This window comes from Pocillopora damicornis, chromosome 5, assembly GCF_964200805.1.
Source record: "Pocillopora damicornis chromosome 5, jaPocDami1.2, whole genome shotgun sequence".
NCBI classification, from domain to species: Eukaryota; Metazoa; Cnidaria; class Anthozoa; order Scleractinia; family Pocilloporidae; genus Pocillopora; species Pocillopora damicornis.
Window position 1 is genome coordinate 4,420,215 of NC_142674.1, and position 20,790 is coordinate 4,441,004.

General features: G+C 37.3%; 3 protein-coding genes across 5 annotated transcripts; 1 reads left to right on the forward strand and 2 right to left on the reverse strand.

The window, feature by feature from the left end:
• Window positions 1–334: 334 nt before the first annotated feature.
• On the reverse strand, window positions 335–6,380 carry LOC113672530 (N-acyl-phosphatidylethanolamine-hydrolyzing phospholipase D). 3 transcript variants are annotated; one of them, XM_089206222.1, is made up of 6 exons: window positions 6,165–6,380; window positions 5,138–5,177; window positions 4,424–4,639; window positions 2,495–3,144; window positions 2,025–2,139; window positions 335–1,339 (listed from the first exon to the last, which is right to left on the reverse strand). In XM_089206222.1, the coding sequence occupies exons 3-6, from the start codon at window positions 4,628–4,630 to the stop codon at window positions 1,172–1,174; spliced, it is 1,140 nt and encodes a 379-aa protein (XP_089062348.1). In that variant the 5' UTR covers window positions 4,631–4,639; window positions 5,138–5,177; window positions 6,165–6,380; the 3' UTR covers window positions 335–1,171. The 3 variants fall into 3 exon arrangements, with proteins under 3 accessions (XP_089062348.1, XP_089062349.1, XP_027044619.2); XM_089206223.1 differs by having other exon boundaries at window positions 5,164–5,177; window positions 6,165–6,326; XM_027188818.2 differs by lacking the exon at window positions 5,138–5,177.
• Window positions 6,381–6,869: 489 nt separating this feature from the next.
• LOC113672531 (N-acyl-phosphatidylethanolamine-hydrolyzing phospholipase D) lies at window positions 6,870–10,943 on the reverse strand. Its single transcript, XM_027188819.2, has 4 exons — window positions 10,007–10,943; window positions 8,691–9,352; window positions 8,320–8,434; window positions 6,870–7,511 (listed from the first exon to the last, which is right to left on the reverse strand). The coding sequence occupies exons 1-4, from the start codon at window positions 10,232–10,234 to the stop codon at window positions 7,404–7,406; spliced, it is 1,113 nt and encodes a 370-aa protein (XP_027044620.2). The 5' UTR covers window positions 10,235–10,943; the 3' UTR covers window positions 6,870–7,403.
• Window positions 10,944–10,998: 55 nt separating this feature from the next.
• LOC113672507 (uncharacterized) lies at window positions 10,999–20,298 on the forward strand. The gene is made up of 10 exons (XM_089206221.1): window positions 10,999–11,433; window positions 12,146–12,360; window positions 14,110–14,230; window positions 14,625–15,067; window positions 15,536–15,870; window positions 16,425–16,456; window positions 16,932–16,960; window positions 17,962–18,064; window positions 18,483–18,811; window positions 19,304–20,298. Exons 1-10 carry the CDS (start codon window positions 11,115–11,117, stop codon window positions 19,688–19,690), a joined length of 2,313 nt encoding a protein of 770 aa, XP_089062347.1. The 5' UTR covers window positions 10,999–11,114; the 3' UTR covers window positions 19,691–20,298.
• The last annotated feature ends 492 nt before the right edge of the window (window positions 20,299–20,790 follow it).

Sequence of the window (20,790 nt, forward strand, 5' to 3'; positions counted from 1 at the left end):
GGAATTGTCAAGAATGGTATTAAACTTCTGTCACACTGCTGTTGCTCCCAGCAGTGGTCTTTGCAAAGAGAGACATGCTGCTTGTTGAAAAGGTGTTGGTGTAAAACAATTTGTTTCTTTATAAAACAGTACTTAGTACAGCCAATGGGGAAAAAGACTTTATAACTCAGTTAGAATTCAAAAGAGAAACAAGTTGTGTGTACTTAGCTAGTTTGAATTTGCAGTTTTTTCATTTGGCTTTTAGTTGTGGGGATAACCTGTAACATTCAAAGCATAAATTAATTTATCTTTATGTAATCTCAATAAGAAAAATGCATTCATCAATCTGCCTAGCTTGGGTTGGTAAGAAACTTTATTAAGCATCACATAACACTACAGAGCAGTTGGTGCCAATTGGGAAAAAAATAAATATATAAATAAACTAGCATTAAAATTTTTAAGACAAAAAAATATCTAATTCAAAACTTTTAAACCAATATGAATACCTGATGAGGAATTGTTTCAATTTTATCTTAAAAAGTTGTCTCTAAACAGGTTATCCATCATATAAAACCATCCTAACAACTGATTTGAGCTTTTTTTTTTTAAACAATTAGAATTTGAGATAATTCAAAGCTCTTAAAGAGCGAATCAACATTTTCAAATCCTCAAATATTTGTTTTGTCTCATGCAAACAATATTTTTCCTGGATGACCTTTGGTAAATCTCCAACTGTACACATTTTTAGATTCATAACAGTTCAAGCACTATAATCTACAAACTCTTCAAACTTGACCCCTCACAACAAAGGAATATATATCTATGATATCTTCTGTATTAATTAATTATTAAATGGCATTGTAGTCTTGAGGTAAACCAGTGTTTTAATGGGTTCTTACTTGTTCCAGAGTTTGCTATACAGACCTTTATATACAGTCATAAACCATGTATTTTTGTTCTTGCAAGCCAGCAAACTAAAAATAAACAAGTTTGGTTCGGGTGCCATAAATAAATTAGTTATTAACCTTGCTTGCTCGAGTCGCACAGGGGAATTATAGTCCTTGGTCATTTTCATACAGACCTCACTGCACTTATTGGTCTGTACTGTCACAACCTCTGGCAAATATTCCCCAGAATAGCCCTCAGGCCTGGTTAATACTAAGTTATTATTTTCTTTGGTGGACATTTATTTTTAGTGCGAGGATTCAAAGACAACAGCAATGCGTCGTGCTTGAGCCTGTTTTGTAACTTCACTTGTGATAACTTTGGTCTCTCCATGTTTTATGGTGTGAAATTCCGTTTGTGGAATTCCTTTTCTGTCCAGTGTCACACTCAGTTCTTTTGGTGGATCAAGATAATGCTGCAAACAAAAAGAACTAAAATTATGGTCATTGAAATTTTAATTCTGTATATGACTAATTGTCAACCTTACCATCAGCATGATATAAATTACTTTATGTTATCACCATCTTAACCCTTTACTCCCTAACATCAGTATGCATATTCTCCACACTGTTCTCTATACATTTCTTAACTCAGTTTCTGCAGCACCAAGTAACTACAGGGTTCGTACAAAATTTCACCATAAACCCTTTCATTCGCAAGATTTTAGAATCAATTCTCCTTACATTCTACATACATTTCTTAAAATGTGAGTTCTGAAAATGTTATTGCTTGAATTAAGAAGATTTCCAGGTTTTCCAGGACTTGTATGAACCCTGTTATTAAGAGTGGTGCTCCTGAATCATAATGGATGCTAGTACATAACAAGTTACCCCTCTTTCCCCTTCCTCCCTCCCCCCCTCCCCCCCCCCCACCAAATTTTCAAAGTTTCCTTAATGGTTTGTTAGTTACCTATGTGTACCCCAAGGTGAAGAAAAGTGATGAGTGTCCATTGCTTGCATGCAAATAAACTACAGTCACCTGTTCCGGGCTCAAACCCTGCCCTGCTGATCTGCTGACCAGTGGGCTAATCAATGGCCATTCCACCTTCCTGTCTCACACGAGGAAAAAATTTCATCTGAAATCAGAAGGAAACTACTGACCTCATATGACAAATTAAAGGTTCCCCAATGAATGCCAAGAGAGAAGTTTGATTGAACATCTTCATGTATCTCAACTGCTTCTTGAGGATCAACATGTTGGAACTGCATAAGCCCTCTTTTAAGAAAGCAAAAGTCCAACTTTATACTTTCAATATCAATAATTGAGCAAAACTTAGTAAACAGGATTGTTCAGAACAAACATTTCAACATAGTAAATCAAGTACTGTCAGTGGTAAAATACTGATTTAAATATTTAACAAAATCTTTGCAAAAGGGCTTTCCTTGAAGTGATATTCGTAAATGTGAGCTGGTGTATTTTCTATGCCCCTCAGGTGTTTCAGATTTGACTCAAATAATTTGGCACAAACTTCACTGTAGAGGTGTGTGACACTTAAAACAGTGTGCTGCAGTTCGTGTTGGTTTTGCCTTCCTAATAAAAAAACAAGCATTTTAAAGGTTTTACCCCATACCTTGGTGCATACGCTCCAATAGGTATGGCTGCCAGATCAAATGGACCATATCGCTTGCCTATTTGTTTAAATATGTGACAGTAACCAGTGTCACCGGCAAAGAAAAATCTGTGTTGTGGACCTATGATTGACCAACTTCCCCAAAGAACCTTGTTGTTGTCATTTATTCCTCTGCGACACCAGTGTTGTGCTGGAGTAAAAGCAAACTTGACTGCTTTGTCCTGATCTGTGAATTTTGGATGAGAATGTTCATTCCACCACTGAAGTTCTACAACATTTTCACAGCCACAGTCTGACATCCATTTATGAAGCCCCATTGGCACATACCAATGGATTTTGTTACCAAACTTCTTGTTTAAATCACAGACAGTTGTGTGATCAAGATGATCATAATGGTTATGGCTGATACACACAGCATCAATGTCAGGAAGTTCATCCACAGTGCAAGGGAGGGGACGATACCGTTTCACGCCAACCATGCGAGTCATTCCACAGTAGCTGTTAAAAACTGGGTCTGTGAGAATATTGAGACCGTCCATCTGTACCAAGACAGTGGCATGACCAATCCAGGTGACTTGAAGACCATCAGGTGGAGGAGAATTTAAAGCAGCTTTGTTTGGAGACAGAACTGGTAGATTGGTGTTTAATTCCTATAAAGAGTAAAACAAAGTGTCCTATACATCACATTTGGAGTTAAGGTAGGACTAAGTAGGATCTTAACCAATTGCTGTTTTAGTTGTAGCGGGAAAATAAAAGTTTATCAACACACAAGGTGACACATGAAGGTAAGCAGGGTAAGGTTACATTTGTAAGCAAGCTAAATGGCCCATCCAGCCAGAGTTAGTCCTGGTTTCTGTAACACAAAGTGACTAGAAGTATTAATACTCCCTCCTGGAAGGAATGCCAGCTTATCACAAGGTTACCCCCCACATTTCATCAGGCTTCCCTAATAATTTGCCTGTACCCGTTTCTACTCCTAAGTGAAGAGAGGCACTGTGAGAGTGAATTGTTTTCTTCAAGAACGCAATACAATGACACTGCCAGGTCTTGAACTTGGACCATGCAAACCAGAATCCAGTGCATTAACACTTTACTCCCTTTACATCAGTTTGCATATTCTCCATACTACTCTCTAGACATTTCCCAAGGTTCTAACAAGGAGAATTTGTTCAACAATTGAGAGCCACTTTAGTTGGTGATCATCTCCTTTATTCTCATTACCTTGATGTTTGATTTAGGGGTGATGTGCTAAGGAGAAATTAGATTTTAGTCACTCTCAGGGGTTAAAGGGTTAACCTTGAGGCCATAGCATCTCTACAGGTAACGCATATAACAAGTAGTATAGTGACTGTGGTAGTCTAGTGATTGACATGTTGGAGTTGGGATCCAAAGGTCCCTGATGGACTGCCTGTCAGGTTGTTATGGTTGCATTCCTAGACAAGACACTTTACTTTTACACAACTTCTCTCCATCAATGGATGTAAAAGGGTGTACAGAAATTGTTTGGAAATGGGAAAAAATGCTGGGGGAGGTTACCTTTGATGGATCAGTATCCCATCTTGAAAAGGCATTGATGCTTTTAGTTGCTTTACGTTAGTGATTTAGGATGAGCTCACCGAACTTGTCATATTTGTCATCAACTGAAGGTTAATCCACCCCTTGCCCTATCTCCCCTCAGTTTTTTATCCCTGAAAATGTTATCCTTGACAATGTGCAAATACTCAATCATCCCAGGGGTGGTAAGGGACACTTTCAGAGCTAATTGTTTCCCCCTGGAACATGATGCAAACAGTCGACCAGGTGGAGTGCTGCATCCTGCCCACTAAGAAATCATGTTATCATGTTACTAGTGTTTGTTTTTAAATTAATCATATAACAATCGTCATCGAAGAAAAAATCACTTCAATTCAAAGGAGCTGGACAGTTCACCTCATTGTCATAATTATAGAAACTTGAAACCATGAATCCTGGTAAACCACTTCTGTTTGTAGAAGTCATGAACCATTTCAATGCGGTCAGTCCTGATGGATTTGTTCCTCCCCAAGGTATTTTAAAAATTCCATTTTCTCTTATAGCTTCAGGGTATTCTTCATTTACGGCAACCTTGTCATCTTGTTTTTCTAGCTGTGAGCCCATAGTTTGAAGCTGTTCAAGGGGGAAATGAACAAAGAGATTTAAAAATAAGAAGGGTAAAAAAGCCAAGCCAAATCTATGATTTGTTGCATTAAGAAAGAAGCACAATGAACTGAGAGTTTTCCTGAACAAAAGGATTTCTACCATTTTGCAATTAGTCAGGTAATGTTATTTTAACCCTTCAGGATAGGATGCAGTTTTCATTAATCAATATGCATTAAATTCTTTACGCTGTACTCCAAACAATAACTAAGGAGCTGATAAGTGGAATTTGTTTTAACCATCAATAGATTCTTAAGTTGGTGATCATTTCCTTTATTCTCAAGACTTAAATGTTTCATTCAGTGGTGATACTTTAGGGAGAAGTTCAAAGCTAGTCACTCTTAGGGGTTAAAACATTAACCCTTTAACTCTCAAGATTTGATTGTTAATTCTCCCCTCTTACTGCTACACATTTCCTATTAAATCAGTGACAAGAATTTGGTGTTAGATCAAGATAACAACTTCTACCTGATAAGTTTGAGTATTCTCATTACCTGTTTGCTAAATTCTGTGTGGATATAATAGGGAGAAGTTACATGTTAATCACTTCTGGGAGTTAAAGCATTAAGGAAGGTGGTGACTGGAGAATTGTAAGTGAAAAGTTGGAGAATATTCTCCATTCTCCACTTCTGGATGGAAAAAAAAGCTCAGGACATGGAAATTCAGTATGTCAATTCTGCATAATAGCAGAATTCTCTAATCTGTGAAGCATAACGAACACCCTTGGGTGAAGGGATATTCAGTCACAAGTCTCCCTCTGGATTGTCAGGATTCCACAACAGTTTATCAGTACCCATCTATACTCTTGGATGAAGAAAGGCACTGTTACAGTAAAGGATGTTTCCAAAGAAGACAAAAAAGTAACACTGCCAAAACTTGAATTTCAGCCATTACAAAGCAAGGTTTAAGGGTGGACCTGTGGTAACCAAGAGCCTATTAGTAACAGGCTCCTGCCCTGACTCATTTCTAAAGCACTGGCAGACAACACAGTTAACATGGGAATGTAAGACCCCTGCAAGGCACCATGGATGATAGAAAAAATGACAGAGGATGACTCAGAAACCTTCAGGGAGTGGTCAACCCTCCTACTTCAGAGTGAACCAACATAGGCACCTGTTTTGACATAGAAGGAAACACATGTTCGGATAATAACGATTATTTCTAGAATACAACTGGTTTCAAATAAAAAACGGAAGAAATATGTGGCTTGAAATCGTAAAAGGTTATGTAAGTGTAAATTTACGTCATCAGAACTAGTTATAAGACCGAATATGAAATTAATTCATTTTCTATACACCAGCTTTGCCGAATACATTCACTCTCTTTGTAAAAACCTGTGAGAACAACTCTTCACGTAAAATTAAATGCAAAATTAGATTTCACAGACAAGAGAAAGAAACCAGAGCGAAATAGATGAATCCCAATTTTTTAAAGTTTTTTTTCCACAGACGAAGACATGAAAACATATGAAAACAGAAAAATAATAAAATGTTACCTTTATCGATTGAGTTTTAGAAGCTTAACTTCCAAAGATTTACTAGATCAAGCCCAGTGTTAATGAAACTCGACGAAAAGTCGACATAGCCGTAAATCCTGCTTCGTTCAACGCTTCCGCTTTCAATTGTGCCGGGTACAGTTAGTATGTAGCCGCTGAAACGTCACGCCTCAGCAGTGAAGGAACGTCTCAACATGAAGGATGTTTTTCTAGAATGCTTTGCGCGCCTATTAATCGACGATGTGTGTTTTCCAACCCTCCCACGCACTTCCCGCCAATGATCTGTTGTTTTTGATGCAGAAATATCCTGATGTAGAAAAATTCCAATATTTTCACTGATGTTCCGGTCGAAATGTGAGATATTTCGACCGTGAGTCGCTCCGAGGATCAAGCAAACGAATTCATCCACAGTATGTTTTAGGCTCCTCACCCATGAAAATGTTTAGATTAGTTGTTAATTTGAATATTTTTGGTAACTTCCATCAACTTTCGTGTCACATTCTGTATCATCCTGACTTTCTTGAGGTCAGCTAATGAGCTTCCTAACACGTAAGGTAGATCTTGCAGATATCGAGGTTCTATGTAAATTTTGTAATATTTTCTTAGTTGGCAGAGAACAGTACCAATTTATTATAAATGAAATCCTACACATATCTAAACCGTTTACTCCCATAAGTGACAAAGCTATTTATTGGATAACACAGATTCATCTCCAACAAATGAAATAAAATCTTTATTCTTCATAGTGCATTTTCATACAAATTTACATAATTTTTTTCTTGGACCTTAATTAAGATGCCAAAATAATAATGATAAAAATTCAGTTAAGCAATATGTTTATTTTGTTGTAGTTTAAAAGCCTTTGGACATTGGGTCAAAGTAATTTAAAATTAGCTAGTTTTGTATTTCCTTTGTTTACAATATGGCCATGGTACTTTAACTGGAACAAAGTTAAATTAAATTATCTGTTTTTTTTTTTTTTGAGCCAGTTGTTGTAAATTGTTGTTATTTTATATGTGATGGAAAATAAAAATAAATTCAATGAACTAAAAAAATCTGGAACAAAGGAAAAGGCAGAGTTAACTAATTTAAAATTATTATGACCCCAAAATTCATCATGAATATCAAAATTTATTCTGTAAGCAATTTTGTTTAGACTGGGTCTTTACTGAAGATTTCAATCCTCCAGTTTTAAGCAGAAATTTCCCAGTACCCTTTTCAATTGTGGTTGTCATTTTTTCATTTTATGATTCTGGTTTCTCCATGTTTCATGGTAAAGAAGCTGTCTTCTGGTATTTCTTTTTCCTTGAGTGCTTCACTAAGATCTTTAGGTGGATCCATATAATGCTACAAAGTAAGTAAAAGAAAATGGAATAACAAATTAATCTGTAATTAACCAAAAATGGTTCTTATAACATCTACTGTAACTGTGTCTGTTGTGGTGACTTATTGATCTCCATTTTCTGAAGCGAAAACAAGACTTAGTGCCGCTGTTTAATTTGACAATGGCTGCAAGAAAGATTTTCTCAGATAGCTACTTAGAAGCACAACAGAATTTGAAAACATTATTTCTAAGAAGTGACACACACTTGAACACAAAAAAGGGAATATACGCAAAAATTGCAGAAATTCTTAACAGTGGAATTATCAAATTGGCACAAACTTCTCTGTTGCACTCAGTAAATTTATTTCAGAAATTATTCCCTACTTTTTATTAGCCTTTGAACTCCAGAGTGATGATTATGAAGTAAATTCTCCTTACAAAATCAGTACATTTTATGCAAAAGGATTGTGAGAAAACAAAAACCAATAAAAGTTGGAGGAAGTTAGCTTAATAGAGTACAGGTGCTGGGAGAGACTGGAAACTTTCCAATTCTGACAAACGACAACTTTAACATAAGTAGCACTTCCAATGTCTATAACTGATAAAGCAAAACAGCTCTCTAGTTAAACTGTTGATGTGTGAATGTCAAATAACTTACACATTTAACCTTTTAAGGGTAGGGAGAGATCAAACGCTTAATGGTCTCTTTACAATTCTTCCCAGACAAGTACAACTCAGGCATTAAAAATGGGAATGAATGTATTGGACTCAGAAGAGAGAATTTCAACTGAGATCCTAGAAGATAGAAGAATTAAAATGATGTATCAATACCTCTTTTCCGGTGGGAAATGTTCCCCAATGAATTCCTAAGGAACAGTGAGATTGAACATCTTCATGAATACAAACAGCTTCTTTTGGATCAACATGTGCAAATTGTGCAAACCATCTGCAAAAAAGTTAAAATTATGGAAAATATGAAGAAATTATTACCACAACAGACATTCAATTGAAAGTTGTAAACTACAGCAATAAGAAAATGACTGGAAAACGGGATTTGAACAAAGTTTGGGATCCCAAATGGGATTTACACCCCCTCCCATTCCCCTTCAGAACCCAGTCTTCTTAATGTACTCCTTTTTAGAGAGAGGCAATGTGAACAGAGCTATGTCTTTCCCATTAGAGTACAAATAGACTTTCCCAACCTTGGCTTGTAGGCACCAATTGGTATTGCTGCAAAATCAAATGGTCCAAAGTGTTTTCCAATCTGCTTGAATCCTTTACAGTAACCAGTATCACCAGCAAAGAAGAATCTGTGCTTAGGCCCCAGGATAGTCCAACTTCCCCATAACACCTGGTTTTTATCTGTGGCCGAGCGACGACACCAATGTTGCGTTGGGGTGAAGACAAACTTAACAGTGCTGTGGCTCTGAATTTCTGCATCAGTTTTCTTTGAAAGCTCTGCCTCTTCCCACCATTCAAGTTCTACAGCATTTTTACAGCCGCTGCTTGCCATCCATGATTTTAGCCCATTAGGAACATACCACTTGAGCTGATCTCCAAACCTCTGATGAAGTTCTTTGACAGTTTTTACATCAAGATGGTCGTAGTGGTCATGACTGATGCATACTGCGTCGATTCTAGGTAGTTCATTTACAGTACAGGGAGCAGGTCTATAGCGTGTCATGCTGAACAATTGTGTGGGTCCACAGTAGCTGTTGAGAATGGGGTCAGCTAAAATATTGAAACCATCCATTTGAACAAGAACACTGGCATGTCCAAGCCATGTCACTTGAATATTATCTGAAGGAGGTGATGATAAAACTGTACTGTCGAGGGTCAGGACAGGAAGGTTTTGCTCCAGTTCCTGTTTGAAAAATGTTGAAATGAAACAAAAAGAAATCAGTGATAACAATAACAATGACAAAAATGATACTAATGATAATGATAATAAAAAAATTTCAATAGTTTGACTAGAGGAGATTTCTGTATTAATTAAACCCTTATCTACTCTATTCCAATTCAAAGTAGTCCTCAACCCTTTAACTCCCAGAAGTGATTCACATGTAACTTCTCCCTACAATATCCATACATTGTCCAGCAAAAATGTAATGAGAATACTTGAACTTATCAGGTAGAGGTTGTTATTTTGATGTAACAACAAATTCTTGTAACTTATTTACAAGGTAACGTGAAGCAGCTAGAGGGGAGAATTGACAATCAGATCTTTGGTCAGTTAAAGGGTTAAAGCACTCACAGGTTTTTTTTTTATCCAATTTCTGTGTGTATGATGAAGTATGGGGTAATATTCGGAAATCTTGGCGACAAGGGATGTGATCAGTTATTGAGATGAATACACTTAGTGACTCATTACGTAATTTCAATTAGTATCAAATATTACTACAACTATTTCGTCCACCTTCTACTAAACAAGTTTATGTTTTTAACATGTTTGTCACGATGAAAGTTTATTACTTAGAACAACGATAGATGGATGAGCATTACTATTGTTAGAAAATACCTCAGTGTTGAAACGAAACAGTTCCTTCCAGCTTCCACGAACTCCTCGTTCATTTTTCTCAGTCACCTTCCACCTAAGAACCTGAAACAATGATGGCATATGAGCGGTACCCCAAGGATCAACATAACGACCATTTACTTGTACTGCTCTTTGCAAGGTTTCTGATTCTTTTTCCTGTTCGACTTTGTCATCAAAAAACTGATCGACACTGCTCTTCCCCATCGCCATGTTTACTTCGAATGACCGCGCGAGAACTGAAGCCGAACTGTCTGCGGTTCGGATATTATGGGCATCTGTCACCACCAAAAATTCGAGGATGTCAAATAGATCAGCAAATACAAAGCTTGTATAAAGATCAGCTGCAGGATTGAATAACTAATAAAGGAATAGCATGGCCAAATTATAGACGGTTTAGTTTTCCTTCGTGAAACAGAACACCCTAAACATGGATAGCTTAGCCAAATGATAAACGGTCTAGTTGCCCATGTCGAGTTGGAACATGAAATTGTGAAATGGACTAGCTCAATTGCGAATAGCTTGGCACTCATTTGCAATAAAGTACACAAACGATGTTGCGTTGCGTCAAATGGCTCGGGGCAACGTCGAGAAACACAGCGTACGCACAAACGGTGTAGCGTTGCGTCAATTAGCTCAGCTTAATGTAGAATGGTACAGCGTACACACATATGGTGTAGCGTTGCGTGAAATGGCTCAGGGTAATGTCGAATGGTACAGCGTACATACAAACAGTGTAGCGTTGCATGAAATGGCTCAGCGTAATGTCGAATGGTACAGCGTACACACAAATGGTGTAGAGTTGCATGAAATGGCTCAGCGTAATGTGGAATGGTACATTCTGATCTATTTGACATCCTTGTGTTTTTGGTGGTGACGGCCGCCCATAGGATATTAGTTCGGCTAAGCTTCGTCTAAGATCGGCTTTTTCCGGGATATTCTTCGGACTTCGAGTCACGTGCGTGTCTGGTCCAAGCAGGCGCGGTATCTGCAGAGACGTGAAGGGGGGAATCTAATACGGTTAATCCTTTGTAATTATTGCAAAACACTTTAGCAAAACAGCTTTATAGTAAACACTGATATTTTCCACAAGATGCCGACTAAGCTTTTTATGTTATGCTCCTTAATCTTTAGCACATGCCAAGGACTGCAGTTCAATGTTTCTCGAGTCACCAAAGTATCGAATTCGGGGTCGATAGACCGTTTTACGAATCTTGACCCTTCTGCAAAATGCCCCAACGAGAAACCAAATCTTGACGCCGGAAAACCTTGGTGCACGGAAAGGAAAGCCTATTGTAGTTCTCAAGGCTGTTGTGTCTGTGAATGCCAGTACTCTGATGCAACCTTTCAGTTGAAAATGAATCCATACAACGCAAGTTGTGTTGGAAACAAGGACATTCGTACTTTTGCAGGTAGGCTCAAGATTATCAATATTGATATTTTACATTTCGCAATTAATATTTCCTAAATCTCGACCTGCTAAAATGATGTGTATGCAGAGGAGACGTCAAATATACCTCAATTATATCTTTTGACGGAATATTCTTGAATTGAAATTAGCCGATGATCCACTGATAAAGAAATTTTCATTCTTTCCTAAATCCAAGACAATTTAGGGCCTTGCTCCGAGATTGAGTATCGCAAGTACTTTCGAATTAATCCAGGTGATCGAAACAATACTATTCTGCAAAAGTTATGATAATATCGCTTTATCTACCAACGGGATCCATGATTAAATCCTACAGCTATGACGAGAAGGTTTCATTCATTATTATGGAGTTGTAATGGAAGTGACGTTACGTAATCGGATTCAGTGGGGTCTAATCCAAACTTGACCGTTTTGAGATAATGGGTCGAAACATTGCCAAAAAAAGAATCCAGCCTGGGTCATCCATTTCACACGATCGACTTAAATTATCAGTTGTGACTCTAACTTGTGACTGTTGAGAGATAGATGCGGTTAGCAATGGGCGACTTGTTTGTTGCGAATTGTGATTACTGTTATAGATATTCCATAATTGTGAGTAATGCAGAACAGCCCCTCGCCCAGTCCCTCCGTCTTCTTAAAGCCGTGACAAAATTAGGCACACTAGTAATCATAATCATTTTTTTTTCTTCAAAAAGGTTGTTCAAAGTTGTTTCAATCAGAAGTATTGGCCCATCCTTTGACAGCTCTGGATCCTTCAGCATCAGGCTTTAAGGGAATTTTAAAACTATCAAACACATGCAAAGTGAAATCTGTGGAATATTTAGACATAACGTGGAAATCGTTAGCCAAGAAAGACGCTGATACATTTAGTGTAAGCAGCATTAATAACTGGCCATATACAGCATTAGTGGTAGGTACCCTTGACCAAGACTAAAGAAAGGATTTTTTTTCTTCCTGTACTTATTTCCACCAACAGATTACAGAGCAGTACAATTCAGTAAAATACATTGCAATACAATACAAAACATAAAATCACTGTCAAAAAAAAAAAAACAAAAACAAAAAAAAAAAATAGCCACATTTGACGTGTGACCAATTACTTGCAATAAAATGCTGACTTAAATCATGGAATAAAATTTAAAATTACTTCCAGTATGGGGAATGCACTGCTTGGGAATTACTCAGATTTAATATACAAGTGATATTACTGGTCAAATATAATACTGGCTGCAACACTTATGCTACCTTAAAACTACTTTGGGTGCAAGAAAGTGGAATAAAGTCCCAGCACCAGGCATAAGAATAAAGTTGAGAAAAAAGTCACTTTGAGTTGCTGAAGAAAAGAATGATACATGGTTGAAAGGTTTGTTAAATATTCCATGATTAAGAGTTGAGATGACTGTTTGAATTGAAAAGTTTTGCAAATTTCTTAACTTTATCCTTTTGTGCTTTAACATCAGTATGCATATTTTCCATACTGTTCTCTTTACATTTCCTTAGTACTGATAAGGAGAATTTGCTTAACAATCAATAGCTTATTTTATTTAGCGATCATTTCCTCTTTTCCTTGTACTTAAATGGATGATTTGTGATTGTTATTGTAAGGAGAAAATAGTTGCTAGTCACTCTAAGGGATTAGAAGGTTAAGATTTGATTGTTATCCCTTTAATTCCCAGAAGTGATTAACATGAAACTTCTCCCCATAATATTCATACATTATCCAGCAAACAGGTAATGAGAATATTCAAACATGTAAGGTAGAAGTTTTTATCCCAATATGACACCAAATTCTCATAACTAATTTACAAGGAAATGTGTCAGAGCTAGAGGGGAGATTTGACAATCAGATCTGAGGAGTTAAAAGGTTTTGAGAGTTGGATTTAGCAGCCATTTTACTCTCACTACCTTTTGGGGGGCAATGTTTTGTGACTTGTCTGAAGTCAAAATGAGATGAACATTTTTAGGAAATATTTCTCAAGATCCATTGTTCTTTTTTTAACCCTTTAACTCCCATGAGTGACTAAGACAGAATTTCTCCTTACAATATCAATACAATATCAAGCAGATAACTAATGAGAATAAATAAAAATATCAATTTGGGGATAATTAATTGATCCAATGCTAAATTCTCTGAACTAATATTCTAAGAATTGTATAGTTAACAGTAAGGAGAATTACAAATTTGATCTGGGAGTTAAAGGGTTAATAAAAGTTACCTCCATTTCCTCAGTTACTTTAGTATAAAGCCCTGAGATGTAGCGTAAATCTCCAAAAACAAATTCCAGCTCTACTACTTTCTCTGAAGTCCAGCAAAGTGGTCGGTGGCTTTGCACATCAACTAATATCCCATAAGGTTTCTTCTTAAAACCAAAATGTTATTTCTGTTGACCATTTTATGAACAAAGGCTTTCAAAGATGATTTTTTCCTTTTTTACAGCTACTTAGAAAAAAGTTGAGCCTGGAGCTCTGGCATTATAGTTTTACTGGCTATTTTATTTACTATTTTTATCTCAATTTTTTTTTTACCTTAACTGGGGATCACATTATTCCATGTATAACTATCTATTATTATATTAAACTTTTGCATCTGCAACTCAGAAAATAATTTATACATTTGAGTTGCAGGTCAGTAAGCTCTTAAACTTTTTGTTTATCACAGTGGGATGGACGTCTGAACTCTGCATATTTTGGTTACATCATGAGAGTGAATGTAGAGTGTGGGAAAGGAAAAAATACACAGAGATACTGTGTTCTTTTCAAAACGAGAGGAACATTATCAGGTACGTACCCATGTTTCCATATTAACCCTTTAACTCCCAAGATCCCATTAGTAATTCTCCTTACTGTCTGCCATTAAGTTCTTGTGATGTTAGTTTTGAGAATTTGGTATTGGATCAACTAATAATCCCCTAACTGATATTTTTCTTTATTCTCATCACTTGTCTGCTTGATATTGTATCAATATTGTAATAAGAAATTCTGTCTTGGTCACTTATGAGAGTTAAAGGATTAATTTAATAGGATTAAGTTTTATAAGCCAAGAGGACCTGATCCTACTGCTGCAGTGTATCTGGGTATCAATAGCATAGAGAAAGTAAGAGTATTGTTAGCTTGCACTCTTTGGTAAGTGTGGTGCTTTTGAACTCTACCCTTTTATTTCTTTGTTACATGCAGTGACCATTCCAGACCCCTCAACTCAAAAACCACCAGTTACCAAAGCACAGTCTACAACAGTAAAGCATCCAACTAAAATAATCACCAAGAAGGCTGCAACAACAACAACAACAACAGCAGCAATGACAGCAGCAACCACAACAGCAGCAACCACAACAGCAGCAACCACAACAGCAGCAACCACAATAGCAGCAACCACAACGGCAGCAACAAGGACAGCAGCAACAATGACAGCAGTAACAACGACAGCAGCAACAACGACAGCAGCAGGAACAACAGTGACAACAACAACAAAAGCAAAAACAATAGCAACAACAAAAGCTACGGCAAGAAAGTCAACACACATGGCTTCGGCTGTAACAGTCAAATCAACCACAAATCATGTGAACCTCATGACAAAAAAGACAAGTACATCTGCAAATGCGAAAACCTCTCCAACTAAGGTATGTGAAAAGAGTACTTATACTTCTGCTGTCCTACAAGAGCCTCTTTGTGGTTGTGCTGCTGCCAGACCAATTTGGCTTAATTTAGAGATTCATTTGACAGCAGCTCCTTTATCATTCACAGAGAAGCAATTTCTTAATTGTGCCCTTGAGCAGATGCATTAAAAATTTGTTTTAATGTTTTTGTGGTCAGATATGGAAATTAGCCATGCTTTTGCTTCTCACTGAAGGTAGGCTCTATTCGCTGTGGTTAATACTTGAATGGGTGAGCAAGAGAGATCCTGTTTTGTTAACTTTTTTTTTCCTTGTCTTTATTTTTCAATTGCATTCCTTTACTTTAAAGAGTCAGCTTTATAGCTATATTATTTTCCACATAAAACCAGAGTGACTGAAGATAACGACCAATGCATCCACAAAAATGCCTCCAGGTGTTTTGTTTAACATAAAATACTCTGAATACATTTACAGGTCCCTACATCTAAGGCAAAAACAACAGAAAGTACAAAAAGCACCATAATCACGGCAGAGAATACTTCCACTACTGAAAGTCAAGTTATCACAGATCACCCTTTCGAAACATTGCCAACAGAATCAACTGCAGGAGATTTTGCAACTCTGGAGCCAACTCACCCCAGCTCAGGAAATAAAGAGCCAGAAAACAATGAAAATAAGTTTAGTGCTCAAAAACAAGACAAGCTAGAGGACATGACGATTTTTATAGTGATAGGCGTCGCCGCTGTGATCTGCATTTCTGTTGGGTTGCTGTGCACTTGGCTCATTATCAGTCAGCGGAGAAAGCACAGGTAACTGTTAATAGTTGGCAGTAGCTTTGATTGTGTTTTGTATTAGACACTTTCAGGTCTGGTAAAAAAAATTTCCCTATATGTGGCCATTTAAATGAATTTGTATGCTGAATAATGTGGCATCATTATGAAACCACTGTGTTTGACAATTCAAATGAAGGCTGTAAAGCAGTGCTTTTAAATATTTATTTAACTGCTTAAGGAAGTTTTGATCCTAAGCTCTGGTTATTTACACAAGCTCTAAACCAAACCAAGGTTTTACACAATCAGTGAGCCTCAGTTGCTTTCTATTAGAGGATTGATTTAATTAAATTAAAATGTCCATCCTCTGTTAGCTTTCGACTATCTTGACACTCTTAACTTAAAACACTCATAAGATAAAAGCATTCAGCTAAATTGACCATTGTTTAGGATGTGGTTTTGTTAAACAATGGCCAGACTTTGTTTGAATTATGGGCCCTAAGAGTCTCTGGTGGAATCCCTAGTGTGTGACAACTAAAATGAAAGCTATTTTCACCTCAACTCTGATGGAAACATTTTATCTCACTTTTCAGGAATGCTGAAAGTTATGGTGCTGGAACAACAGGTAGAGTTATCAAGTGTTCTTAAGTTACTTAACTTCACGGGTTTATCACGAACCAACCTAATGACCAGCTCCCAGTTGGCTTGTTAGCTCAATGGATAGAGCACTGCACCAGTATTGCAGAGTTCATGGGTTCAAATCCTGTACGAGTCTGAATTTTTTCCAGGCCATATTTTCACTGCTGCTTAAGTAGTGTTCGTTATTGTGAAGATCGCTCTTAAATTAAATTAACATAGTTTTGTGCTCAATTATCTTTGAAATGAAGCGATATGCCACCATTGAATGTCATTGTGCAAAAGGTTCACGAGTTCTTTCAGTCATTAGGGAATCATCTTTTCTAGTACTACGTGAGCTACAAATAAATATTCTGTATATTAAACTGCAGGAAGGTTTCCTGTTTGTTCTTTGATTTTTGTATTTCTGGATTGTTTTGTTTTTTTTTTAATGTAGATTTGATTAATTTTTTTTTTACTTTCAGTTATTGCAAACCCTACAACTGGTGCACAGGTAAGTTGCCACGTTAGTGCTTAGTTTCCACAGTCTGACTTGTAATTCTGCCTTTCAGCTGGTATTATTTTCTCTATTGATTAGTTTAGGGAAAGAAGTGTTACACCAAGAACTTACACACAGACTAGTTGATACATATTGAAATCACTATTTCGCTGGTTAATCCTATAACCCCAAGGAGTGACTGGCATCTAATTTCTTTCACTCGTGAATCAAACATTTTAAAGCTCACTAGAACAAAAGAAATGATTACCACTTGAAGGAGCTCTTGGCTGTTAAAAAATTGTCAGCACCTTAAGAAATTTATAGAGAACAGTATGGAGAATATGCATACTGATGTTAGGGTGTAAAGGGTGAAAGGAAGTGAAATTTGAGAAAATACACTAGAATCTCTTTTGGAAAATGAAAGGATTAAGCTTTCAATGCTCAGTCTTTGGTTTTTACTTATTAGGATCCAACCATATATATTCAATATCGCTATATTGCCCGTTGAATGGCTTTTACTCTCGGTTGGTCACTTGCTCGGCGTTTCGATTGAGCGTCGTTTAACTTGTGCTAGTTGAAAGTAACAACAGCGGGAAGTCCGAAAAAAACAAATTTATCACATGCAGCCAATGAGAACTCGAAGGAATCACATGCAATCAACCCTAAGCGCGGGCAAGCGCGATTGGCTTTTAGTTAGCGAGCTTCTCATTGATTGAAAGGGAGCCTCAATGGAAATTATTGATACTATAAGCAATTTTCTGTTGGTTTTTTAATGTAATCCGGTTCTCAGCTTCGGTTTGAAATTCACAAGATTCGCGTAACTTTTTTTTTTTTTTAACAAATCAGGTGGAGAACTATAACAAATCACAGTTTGTTCTCTCATTTGAAATGTGTTTTACTTTCCTGTGTTGGGCAAAAATGAAAAGTTTCCCGGTTCTTTAAGACGTCGTCTTTTATTTAACAACAATTACTTAGAGAATTTAACCCACTAGATAGTTTTGTGTTTTATATTCTAGAACCACTTCCCAATGACTGGCTTTTTTAAGAATCCCGTGTGCGACGACGCAGTCTACATGGAACCAGAAGCTCTGGTTCGCAAGTCTTCCGTCAGTCTTATAGGTGAGTTGATTGTAACTCAGACTTACCCTCTTCCCTTGGGGCTTTCCTTGATCGGTTTCTGAAAATGAAGGGAAAAAGGTTAGTCTCTTCCCAGCTGTCGTTTGGGCATGTCACGCGACAATCTGGGTGGGGACTGGAGTGGAGGCTGTGACGAGCTCAAAGGACGGCTGGAAGGGTGAATACTCTATTTATTTATTTATCCTTTCAGTTCATCATTATTACATTGGCTGAACTGCAAATAACTATAGCTAATTAAGCTCAGCAATTAAGATTGAAATATCAAACTAAATTAACTAAGCTAGCTGCCTAAACTAAATTGGATTAGTGTTGAGACGGAGGTAATTTGGAATATGGGTATGGAAGGCCTCAAGGTCAGTTTTGGTGGGTTGAAATTTATTTAATTTTTCTACATTTCCAGGCAATCCTTCCTACGAGAATTGTGAAGATTTGCTAATAAACAACCCTGGAGCAAAGAACAGCCAGCAGATACTGCTGAACAACGCCACGAAAAAGTCACTCAATACGTCCAGTAGAAATATTATTCCTACCAAGGAAAATTCTTACGGCTGTGCTCACGTTAGATCCCATAACAATGGAAAACCAGATCAAGATAAACCTGTTTATCAGAGCTTGGTAGAAGCAGACGTCGAGGCAAGCTGCACGTCAGATCCTAATCTAAACACTTATCAGAGCTTGAATCCCGATGGATTAATCTACCAACCCTTAATAAAAAGCGTGGTACAGGAGGTATTTAAGTGTTCCTCTGTTTTAGGATTACACTCGAACGTATTTCGATTGAGTGTCGTTCAACCAAAATCAAAGTCACCAAACGACCAATCAAAAGAAATATAACATGACAAGGAGCCAATGAGAGCTCAGGACTCAAAGCACGGGAAAACACGGGTGACCAAGGTTGGATTGGTTTTAGTTTTGCTTCTGATTGGTGGACAGGGTTGCTCGAGTCTTCTGAGTCAATAATTGAGCGAAGCTAGCAAAAGCAGCCCAGTTCTTGATTGCACTATCTCATAAACGAAGGGGCATCTTTTGATCTTTTGCCTTTGAACGCAACACGGGGTGGAAGAGATTCAGGCCCGAATCCACGACCTCGGAGTTTTCACGGAGATTAGTAGAGTTAGATATTAGATGTTTTCAAGAGAGAGATTTGAAACGCCTTTTACACTGAACTTCGTAGGCTTGATTTAAGTCTTTGTTTCACCCAATCCTTTGTTTTTCTTTCAGCGTCAATATGAAGTACCTGAATATCTAGCCCTTCTCAACCCTGGTGAAACCCCAGGAAAAAACTTACCCAGTCCCCCTGAGTATCAACCGCCCTACACCACAGGTCCACCCCCAGCGGATTTGGAAGAATCACCTGAGTATGCTGACTATGCAGATTTAGACGAACTTGAAAAGATATCGGCAAATGAGGCCTCTAATAAGAGTTTAAATGGAGAACAATGTTATTTAACACCAATACATAATGTCCCTGAGGGGCCTAACTATGATTACGCCAATGCATCCGTGTACGATGTCCTGGAGGGTCCTGATCCGCACATTTATGGCGGTGTCAACCTTGGATTTGAGCCACCCGCGTATGAGGTCCCTGAACGACCAGATTTTAATTGAACTATAAGAAGCGTACTAAACATGCGTGATAGTGAGGGACTGGCCGTTATTCATTGCCTAAGGGGGGAAGGGGGGGGGAGTAGGGGTTTGCAGGAATTGCGACCACTGACCCGCCTCCATTCCCTCTAAAAGCTATGTAATTCCTAAAAATCCCTCCACCCCCATGTGCATGTACAGTGTTTAAGTGGCCATCAACTCACTCATCTTACTTCCCCACACGAGTAAAATAACAATGTATTTAATTTATGGTGACGTCATCTGTTCGTGTGTCCTTTTATAGATCATAATTAAGAACCAGTCGTATGGTTTAAAAGAAAATGGATCACAATCCGCCAATCACAATTCATGAACTTGACTTGTTGAAGCCGAGGGTCAACCGCAATGTTCTCCGTGAAATCTCTAAAGAACTTCAGAGTTAAAATGTTGCAGGAATTTGCATGAATATTTTTTATTAATCAGTGAGATAACGTATATTTGGAAAAACAACGTCTATTTTAAGATAACTTATCTTTCATGTTATATATGTTTGAAAAAAAATGTTAATTCAAGTAACGAAATCTTATTTGATCGAAGATTATTTTATTAAATAACTAGCTCTACTATTTAAATGTTTTACTTTCTTAATGTTGGAAAGCCCTATTCCAAGTTAGAATATCGACTCTCGATGGAGATTTGTTCATTTTGGAAAAGTTAACTTTGGAATCCTTAAGACTTCCGTCGGTAATCCTTTTTAATTTTCTGCTTCATTATCTATTCACACTCCTACTTAATTTTTATTACCGTTGTGGAGAGAATTAAGAGTGTCCTCTTCGAAATAGGGCTTGGACAGGGAAGAGACTGAATTCATGGGTAACACTTCCGACCCTTTTAAGTCCAGACGATCTTTTCCCTCGAATTTTAACGCATGTTACAACGTTCCTTTTTAGAAAGAAAGTTATGCTTCCTTTTCGATTTGTTTTTTTTTTACTTTCCATCGAGGACGAAGTGGGTAAGGAAAATTGAAACAATAATTCCTCTTTGGAACCCAAAGTCGTGGTTACATTCGCCCCTTTATGTGAAGATTCCCTTTGCTTCTAAATTAGTCAGATAACGGCTACACA